The sequence below is a fragment of the Ursus arctos genome, unplaced genomic scaffold (genome assembly GCF_023065955.2).
Source record: "Ursus arctos isolate Adak ecotype North America unplaced genomic scaffold, UrsArc2.0 scaffold_2, whole genome shotgun sequence".
Taxonomy (NCBI): Eukaryota; Metazoa; Chordata; class Mammalia; order Carnivora; family Ursidae; genus Ursus; species Ursus arctos.
In genome coordinates this window covers 86698753-86708464 of record NW_026622874.1, presented here as the reverse complement: position 1 = coordinate 86708464, position 9712 = coordinate 86698753, and the positions used below count along the sequence as shown (strand labels likewise).

Here is a 9712-nt window from a genome sequence, read left to right as displayed (position 1 = left end):
TTCAGGCAGGGCTGTGGAGGGGACACAGGTGAGGGGCGCAGGCGGGGCCTGAGGCAGAGGGGCCGTGGGGAACCCGGCAGCCGAGAGTAACGGGGACCAGAGCAGAGAAACAGGGACTTGTCCAGACCCGGGTGGGATCAGGAGCCTCCGAAGGGCATATCCAGGCGGGGGCAGGGGGGAGGTGAGGACGCGGCGGCAACAGGCCTGGGCTGGGGCAGCCGCCCCGTCAGAACGCAGAGACAGCCTTGGCAGGCTCGGGGGACCACCTGGGGCCTTCTGAGGTCGTGGTGCCCTGTGCAGAACTGTCTGGGGACCAAGGAAGACACGCACAGAGCAGGTCCCTCCCACTGCCGGACGAGGCGGCAGGTCCCCGGAGGCCTGAGGGGAGGTTCCTCGGAGCCCTGGCCTGCTCTTCCCATTCGTCAGCTGTGGCCCAGAGCGGAACCCCACGCCGGGTGCCAGCCAGCCCCCCAACCCGACAGTTGCAGCTTCGAGGTAATTTGGGCCCAGTGCTGATGTGTGCGGTGGGAAGCAGGACGCCCAGGGCAAGGCCTCTGTTCTCCCACTGCGGCTCGGCTCGGGGGCTGGGGGGGGGGGGACTGCCACTCCAGCAGGCAAAGGTACCCGGACTGACCTCTGCCTTTGTGCCCTAGGGGGTCTGAGGGTCCAGGATCGATCCCCTCCCTCCGCTGACTTCCCAGGGAGGAACCAGCTCTGGGGTGTTCGGGGAGCCACAGGCTGGGGACTGCAGTCTTTAGGGGGACCAGGAAGGAAGGGGATGCTGGGGTTCATGCCGAGGCAGGTGGGACCTAGGGTGGAGTCGGGGGGGGTGGCTATGCAGGACGGGTAACCGGTTTGGTTCACTTGGTGTTTGCTTGGTTAAGTTGAGCCAACACTTACAAGTGAGATTTCACATTAAAAATAGATAAAACACCTGGATTTCTGGCGTCTCTTAAAATCCTTGAAGGTCTGGCATCTCTGGACCATTGTCCCTGAGTTACAGCTGTCCCCAAGAAGGGGTGTGCGCTGCTGACCAGGTCCTCATGGGCCGGCTTTGCTCCCGGACGTCAGACCAGGGCTCTGGCTGGGGGCTGCGAGGCGGATCGTGGCCCCGAAGCTGGAATGCGCCATGCGGCCTCCCACCCCACACTGCACGGCCTTGCCTGCCCTCCGGTGGCTCCAGGGCTGGCCCGGAGATGCTACAGATGGAGGTCGGGGAGGCTCTCCAACAGTGGGGGGCCGGGGAGACACTCCCCTCCTGGGCCAGAGGAGGGAGGTGGGGTTTCCAAGGGGCCCTCTTGCGTAGCACCAGTGCAACCACAGGAATCCGGCCTCGGGGGGCTTGGCTTCTAGGATCCACGTAACTCTAAGGGTAACCCCAAGGAAAGACCCAGGGATTCCACACCGCCTCAGCTCTCCCGAGGTTATCCCGGGATCTGTGCACTAATGGCTTCTGAAGCTGTGTGTCTTGGGCAAGTTACTCAACCTCTCTGTGCCTCAATTCTCTCATCTGTAAAGGGAGGGTCATAATAGTGCCTACCCCATAGGGTTGTGACGTGGATTCCATGAGGTGGTGCGGGACACAAAATAACCACTGTCATCTGTCTATGATCGTGCCCCCACTTGCAGGTGGGGAAAGGGAAGCTCTGAGAGGGGACTTGCCCCGCGTCATTCGCCGGCCTCCAGTGAACTCTGACTCCGTTCTTGGAGGCAGCATGGGCTCCCTCTGCCTGACCCCAAATCCAGCACGTGGGACCATATTCTTAATAACATCTTTTATTGATTTTGCAAGAGAAAAAAAATAGAAACTTATTTTACAGTTGATGCCTGTGCAGCTTTCTGCCCCTCCTACGGCGCATGGCGCATACAGTTACTATCAACAGCAGCAGAGGTTCTGGGAGTGAGTGTGCGTGGTGGTCTGACCTGTGCCCCCGCCTCGCGTGGGGACAGGGAGCTGGGCTGCCTTTATAGTGGCGGCACTGGCTTTGGTCCCTAAGGGCTGGCTGGATGAGCCCCCTGCTCCCCCCGGGCCGCAGCTCTCCTGGTTGCCACGTCTGGGAGGGGAGCACTGAAGCTGGGGGGCCCTGGATGCTACAGAAATGACGGATCTTCTCCGGGAGAAACAATTCCTTATCTTCACATCGGCCCCAGGCTCCAAATGAAAAGCGCATTTGCATGGCTGCTCCGCGGAAGCTGCAAAGCTCACGAAGTATTTGTGGGGCTCTCGGTTGCATAGGAACCTACTTCGAGTACCGAGTACCGTGCTGCGGCGGGGGCCGGGCTGGGCGCCAGGAAAACAACGGATTAATATTTGGAACGAGAAATTACCCACCACTGGGAAACCAATTAGGTCCCTGATCCCAGCTTGTTACATCGATGCAAATAGATACGTTCTGAGCTTCACTCGGTTGGGGGTGCAAGGCACATTTCCAACTCGCGGGGAAGCTGCTGGAAGGGGGGCAGGCTGGGCAACAAGCACCGCTGACTGCAGGGGCACCTGCGCGGAACAACGGGAGGAGCGAGTGGGAGGAGCCCGAGCTCAGACCAGAGGGAGGGGCCGCCCGCCTCCAGATAAAAGTTCAAGTGGAAGGGGAGGTGGCCTCGGCCCGAGGGTGGGGTCGTGGCCTGGTCCTGGGCCTGCCCCGTATCCTGACGTTGGACGGGCCCTGCCAGTCGTCTGGGGGGGGGGTGAAGCTGTCCACTGCCTGGGCTACGTGGCTTGGACGCACGACAGGTGGGCACCGCTCCCTTCCTTTCCTCCAAGAGACACACGCAATGCTGACGGGTCCGTCCTCCAGGCTGGGACGAGGGAAGGGGGTTGGAGCAGTCCTGGCTCAACATTCGACATTCGGGGGACCAGGGAACAACCCCATCCTCTCAGCCAGCTCCGCCAGCCCCCAGATGAGGCAGGGATGTGGCGGGGAGGGGAGTTGTTGGCACCTCCGCTTGGGCCTCCCCCTGCGCCCCCGCATGTTGGGGCTGGTGTCTGAGGCACCCCCACCCCGGCCTTGGGCAGCCACGCTGTGCAGGGAGGGGAGGCCCCCCCGGGGCACCACAGCGTCCTGGCCTGAGGCGGCCCAGCGTTTGTGGGCGCAGGCGTGGGTGCATTCGGCCCTGCTGGGCTGGAGCCTGCGGGCACCAAGCCAGCTGTCCTGGGAGGGTGCCCCGGAGCCGAGGAGCAGAGGAAGGCCCAGCCACACAAGTCCCCTCTCGCTCTTCCAGCCCCCAGAGTCCAGGCTGCCACAGCTGAGGACCGGGGGCGGGTGACACAGGCACCAGGAGTGGGGGGGGTGACAAAGGCCCTGCTGGCTGGGGGACCAGCTCTCCCTCCTCCGTGGTCAGCACCGCCACCGTCGCACTGTCTCTTTCTCGCTTATGCACGTTTTGGGGCGTAAGGCTGTCAAGGGAGAGTACAGAGAGGAGGGCGTTACCCAGCTTCAGTCCCTGAGGGCGGCCCCACACTCCCTTGGGAGTGAGGAGTCCACAGCTCTCCGGCAGCCTCCGAGCTTGGCACCCGGGCACGCTGACCTGTCGCCGCCCCCCCCCCCCCGCCCCCACAGCAGGCTCTGCCACGCTGTTGCCTCTGCCTGGCCAACTCCCTGCATGTCTTAGGGTACAGCTCAAACACCACCTCCTCTGGGAAGCCCTCGGCCCGGGCATCCTCCCTGGTTTCCCACGGTCCAGGGCAACCCCTTCCATATAGTCCGTCTGTCCTTAGCGGCCTTTTCCGCTTGCACCCCAAAGCTGGGCTCCCAGGAGGCCACACCGAGCTCCAGGTGCCTATGGGAAGGGGACTGCACGTTGCTCCCGGGGTTCTGCCCCCACAGGCCCTCCTCAGCCCCCTACAGCCTCCTGGGGAGAGAAGAGGGGTCCGAGGGGCAGGCAGGAGTGGGCGTGGGTGCGGGACCCTGTCAGCTCCCCATCTACGCAGCCTGGAGTCCCGCGGGCGACACTCTGGGCAGAGCCGCGAAACTGACCTGGGTCAACCGTGCTCTGTTTCCTTCTCGAGCTGGTGATAAGCTGGTTTTCATCCATCATCTGGACGTCCTGATCCTCCGCCTGATTGCTGGGGGAGGGGAGACAGAGGTTCGACCCGGCCGTCTGTCCTCGTTAGGGCCCACGGGCGAGACCGCGGGCCGGGCGTACCTGATGGTGGTGTGTCGCTCCTGGCGGCAGATGTCCGCGTCCTCGGTGAAGAGGATGGTGTGGTAGGGCACCGTGGGCTCGCACGTGGGCAGGATGCCCCCCACCAGGTGGCCCACCATGGCCAGGATGCCGTTGTACACAAGCAAGTCGTCCACCAGGAGCTGGCAGGCAGAGAGGAGGGGACGCACCGTGGGGCCAAAGGTCCCCCCCCCCCCCCCCCCCCCCCCGCCGCGGCCTTGGGCCAAGCGAGTTACAGCCCTGAGCCTGGCCGGCTAGCCCGGCCTGCATGAGGGTCTCAGGCCCTCCCGACCATCGTCGACCATCGGGGAAGGATTGGCCCCCAGGCCCCCGGTCTCCGTGCCCCAGGATCGCCTCCCTGAGGGAAGAACTCCCGAGACCCATGTGATTCGGAAAGAAAAGCCACTTTCTGGTTTTCAGGGTGATGATTCAGATCACGGGGGGCAGGTTTCGGAATCACGGGGGGTGCCGAATTTCCCTGCCTCGGGGACGCAGGCACTTGTGTCTAAGGTGGCACCAGAGAGAAGTAAATCAAACCGCGACAAGTGTAACTGCTGGCAGCCTGATTACCAATGAGCATAATTCTCGCGGGAAGCCCAGCTGGTAAGTACTCACGCCGAACTCTTTCACCCCGCGATGGGGCGTCTTTGCGTAATTCCACAGTTTGATCATAGACACGGTAGTGGGCAGATCGAAAATCACATAAACCCGGTTCACCTGTCAGAGACGAGCACTCATTCAAACAGGCCTGTTTGGAAACAGAGGCGCCGGGCGGGGCGGGGGCAGGGGCGAGCCCCAGCGCGTGGGGTTCCCGCTGCCGTCCGTCTCCTAGAAGCCCATCTTGAGTCCGGTCACGTGCAGCTGCGTTGGCAGCAAACCGCGGACTGGCTCTGGGAGGGCCTGTTGTCTTGAGCCCAGCGTGGCCCTCATTTAAATACCCGCAGAGAACTGGGTGCGCCTGTCCCTCTCCCCCAGGTCCAGCCAGACACACAGCGCGGGGCTTCCCTGGGGCCAAAGGGGCAGGCCACCGGCTGCAGAGTCAGGGAGCACTGTTCCCCCCACCCCCGGGCGCTGAGCACCGCCTTGACCCCGATCTGTCCTTTCTCCAGTCGTAAATGAGAAGCACAGCAGACAGGCCCCGAAGGCGCTGCTGGGTAATTTCCAGCCTGTGTCTTTGAACCTCTGCACGGGGAGCGGGGAGCGGGTTGCCCAGCTCAGTGGCAGAATCAGCTAGTAAAGTCAAACCTGGTGGCCTCCCCCCATGCCCCCCCAACAAAGACTCTTCCACATTAGGGGACCCCTTGCAAGACAGAATAAAGCAATGAGCATTCAGCGTCAGCCCCAGGCCGCAGACTCAGCTCTGCCCCCAGCCCCGGGTCTCAGCCGGCGGCCCCCCCATGAAGGCCTCGGAGGCTGTCGGGGGTTGCAGGGGTGGGGTACTGCTAGGGGAGGGTCAGCCTTCCGGCTGTGCTGTGGAAATAGTAACGGTCCTCAAGCTCGGCTGCCCACGGGGCTCAGGCAGATACAAGCGTTTGGGTCCAGCTGGGAGACGGGCGGCTGCAGAAAGCGACTTGCACCGAAAGAGGCTGATGAACACCTGCTGGCCAAGCTCAAGATGGCAGCGGGCAGGTGGGGCCCGGTCTCGGGGCTGAGAGACCCCGTGTTTCTCCTTTGCAGGGGTGGGGCTGGCGCTCAGGGGCACGGATGGACACTCGGGGTTCAGGGGGGGAGACGCTGCGGAAAAATAGCTGCTGATGCTGCTCTGTGTTTTGAGAGGAAAACACACCTCCTTGTCCTCCTGCCCAGTCACACGGAGGGAAAGGGGACACTTCGGCGGTCGCACGCATGCGCTGGGCCAGCTGCACTCCTCCACCCAGGTGTCTGGCTGGCGCAGGGCTAGAACCACCTGTCGCCACCCAGCCTGTCTCCTCTCTCTCGATCAACATCGCCAGGCCCTGGGGGCACGATGGCCCACCCCTACATCCCTAAGTGACAAGCAGGAGGGTCTGAGATCTGGGAAACCGAGTCAGCTGAAGAGCTGACAGGCAGATCTGGGGCCAGAGAGAGCGCCGGGTTGGGTCCCTCCCCGGTGACCTCAAGGAGCAGGCGGCACAGGGGACGTGGTCACCCCCGGGGACCGACGGGTGCCTGCCGCAGGGGGGCTCCAGAGTCCCATGTGGGGCCTTGTCTCTCCAGGGCCCCTTGCAGTAACCACCCCAAGTGCAAAGGGAATGAACTGTGGGCCCCAACGGGTGCCCGGCAGACGTGTCAGCGAAGACCTGCGCCTTCCTGATGGCCTGCGGGCATTTTGATTCCTTAACTTGGCCTGGAGGAAAGCCATGTCACCAAGACCAAGGACACAGAGTCCCCCCGCGAACCCACCAGGCCAGGCAGGATGGGGGCCAGCCACATGTGCCTGCCGTCGCTCGTGTCATTCACTTGGTCGATGAGCTTGTCAGGGGTCCGCACGTCCCCGCACACGCCCTCCAGGGAGTTCACGCTGTCGGGGAAGGCGGCGATATCTGGGGAGCCTCTAAGCGCTATAACCCACGCAGCGTGCTCGGCGCCGTGCGCCAGCCTCCTCGCGCTCACGGCGTGGCTCAGGGGACGCGCGGCTGGCGGGCAGAAGGGCCGTCTGCTGCTCGGGGCAGCCGGCAAAGGGACGGCCAAATGAGACATTCTGGGGAAAACGAGCACCGAGGCCGGTGGGGGTGTGTGGCGGGGTGGCCAACGTCAGGGACAGGGGAGGCGGCCAGGCAGACAGCCGGCTGGAAAAACAGCAGTCTCATGGGACTGCTGGGGGCAGGAACAAAATGTGTGGCTGGCACTCTGGGGAGTGGAGGGCAAACTTCGAAGGTGGTTGTTGTTGTTGTTGTTGTTTTGGCAAAGGGGCTGAGGGATGGTTGGATATGGCCTTGGCATGGGGGACCAGCCTGAGACGGGACGCCCTGGGGGAGCCTGACCCGGCGATGGCTACTTGAGGGCTGGACATTATCGCGGATCTGGACCAACCAGTTCCAGCTCCGGCTGTGCCTGCCGACCTATGAGGTCTGGGGCAAGTCACAGAGCATCTCGGGACCTGCTTCCTCATCTGTAAAATGGGTATAAAAACCTCCACGTCCCAGAATGGATGGGAGCAGGCTCAGTAAAATCGAACGAGCCTTCTACCTCCCAAGAAGTCACTAATAACCACCGAAACCACCAGGAATCATTTACCCCAGGCCAGGAGGATGGTGTCCCCTGGGGCAGGCAGAAAAGGAACCAACTGGAACCCAGGGACCACAGGGCAAGGGTCAGCAGTTGGAGCATGGTCTCCAGAGCCAGACTCCCAGCCCCACACTCACATGCTGTGTGACCTTGGGCAAGTTACTTAACCTCTCTGTCTCAGTTCCTCATGTGTAAAATGGGGATAATAGCACTCACTTCACAAGATGGTTATGAGGGCCAAGGAGGTACCATGGGACAAGCCCTCACAGAGCGAGCCCTCAGTAAATACTGGCGATTTGTTTTGGGGGCCTGTTAGGAGACAGTAAGGACATGTCTGGGGAAAAGGGCAGTGGCTACTCAGGTCCAGCCATCATCGCCGTGACTACTGCTAATTTCTCAAGAGTAGTTGAAGATGGAGATTTTCACGTGAAACCCCCTGATTTTTAAAAAAAATATCAGCGACTAATCCAAAATATTTAAAAACTCAGTGGGGCTAGCAGTTTGCAAGTTCTGGTGTGAGCATTCCATGAACAAAGGGGTTCACGGTCAATAACTTCAGGACACACTGGGTTGAATACAGTGCCATAGGCGGCTCTCTCTGCAGGCCTTGCCAGAGCCTTTAGAACTCCCAAGTCCTTGTGGTTCTCCAGGAGGGGGTGCAGCTGGTACCCTCCCCCAAATCTCCGGGCCACAGGCCTATCTGTCTTGGGGGATTCCTGCTATGGATGCCTTGGCAAGGGTGGCTGGAAGCTGTTCCCTGCTCTGCCCACCACCCCAAGGGTCAGCATCTGACCCTCAGCAGAGCCCACTGGCATTTTTAGTCCTGGGGTCTGGCTCCTACAGGGACATTTCCTCTCCTCCCCCTCGACCCTCCCATGCTCCCTTCCATCGCGGGGGAGTCCCCTTCAGCCTTGAAAGGATACTGTTTTCCGACAGAGGGATCTTTTCTCCCCGCTCGTCATAGAGCTCCAGGCCCGTGAGACCGATGTAATAGGGGTCGCCCCAGCTGGTCAGGAGCTGCAACTGGAAAATGACTAGGAGATGTTATTAAGGAAAAACAGGCTTAATTTTCTGAGAACAAAGCAAAACAGTGACAAAGATAGTTTAGGGCTACACTTTGGGGGGCTTCTATAGATGAATAAAAGGGAAAAAATCATTTTTTTTCTATGAGACTGAAGCCCATCAAAATATACTTGAATTTAAACTGCGTATGTGTGTGTTTCAAGAATTAAAAACTGTCCCCCAAGCCGGGGAGACAGGAGGACAAGAGGGAGCTGGCAGGACGAGAACCATTTGGGCCACAAACTCATTGTGTGCTGGCACTGACCGAAGTGACCGGGACTCAAACTGTCCCCTGCCTCAGTTTCCCTGGTTGTAAAATGACAAGAACGAAGTGCCCGTTCCCTCCTCCTCCGTCCATTTCAAGTGTGCAGGGTCCGGGGGGTGTTAAGGGGGGAAATACATGAGCTTTGGAGCCCCGGGAGGGATGGGTCGTGGCCACGTGAGCCGCCACTGCTGACTGCGTCCCACAGTCCTCAGCCCTGTCCCCCACCAGCTCCCAGCATTCCAGGGCCTGGCAGGGCAGGAGAGGCAGTTTCTGGGCAATATCATAGCCACGGGCAGTCCATCCAGAACAGGCTGAGAGAGCCAGGCTGCTCGTGTTCACTCACCTGCCCGGCCCCTTCCCAGCTCTGTGGCCCTGGGCAGGTCCTTAGCCTCTCTTGGCCTCCGTGTTCTCAGCTGTGAAATGGGAATGCTCGCAGCACCACCAACCCAGGCTGTGGTAAGCACTGAGTTAATAACCCGCTGTGACAGGGCCAGGCCCAGGGAAGGATCCAGCAAACTGGGGCTATCCTTACTTTATAATGTTCACCTCCTTCCTGACTGGTTCCAAGGACAGCCCCCAGTTCAGGCCCTGGGGAGAGTTCCAGCTTCTCTGGACCCTCCTGGCTGGAGTCCTAGGTGCTGCCTCCTGAAGACTCAGCCGGCCAGCGGGCGGGGTCTGTAACTGTCGCTGCCCCGCGCCCCCAGCAGCACGCAGTGAGCCCCAGGCCCCAGAAGCCTCCCATCCTCCCCTGGGTTTCCCCGTGTGGCCGCCCCAGCTCCTCGGCCGTGGCCTGCCTGGAACCCCAACACTGCCACGAGGACCGAGCCCTCTCCTGGGGTTCCAGGCGTGGCCCCTGAGGGCCTGAGATGCGCACACAGGTGGGAGGAGGATACAGCCGCAAGGCATCGGGGGCGCCTCGTAGTCCATGGTCGCCCGCTCCAGGCTTTGCGTGTCGAGCCTAAAAAGACACAAAACAGCACCAGGAAGCAGAAGATCGCAATGACCCTGACGGCT

General features: G+C 61.4%; 1 protein-coding gene across 1 annotated transcript in view; it reads right to left on the bottom strand.

The window, feature by feature from the left end:
* Window positions 1-1760: 1760 nt before the first annotated feature.
* The window catches only part of KATNIP (katanin interacting protein), a 183182-nt gene continuing 175230 nt past the window's right edge, over window positions 1761-9712 (bottom strand). Inside the window, 7 exon segments of the mRNA XM_026515659.4 lie at window positions 1761-3397; window positions 3978-4066; window positions 4147-4307; window positions 4780-4881; window positions 6547-6686; window positions 8295-8405; window positions 9592-9656. Of these exon segments, the coding sequence (XP_026371444.2) occupies window positions 3339-3397; window positions 3978-4066; window positions 4147-4307; window positions 4780-4881; window positions 6547-6686; window positions 8295-8405; window positions 9592-9656 (727 nt within the window). The 3' untranslated portion in view covers window positions 1761-3338.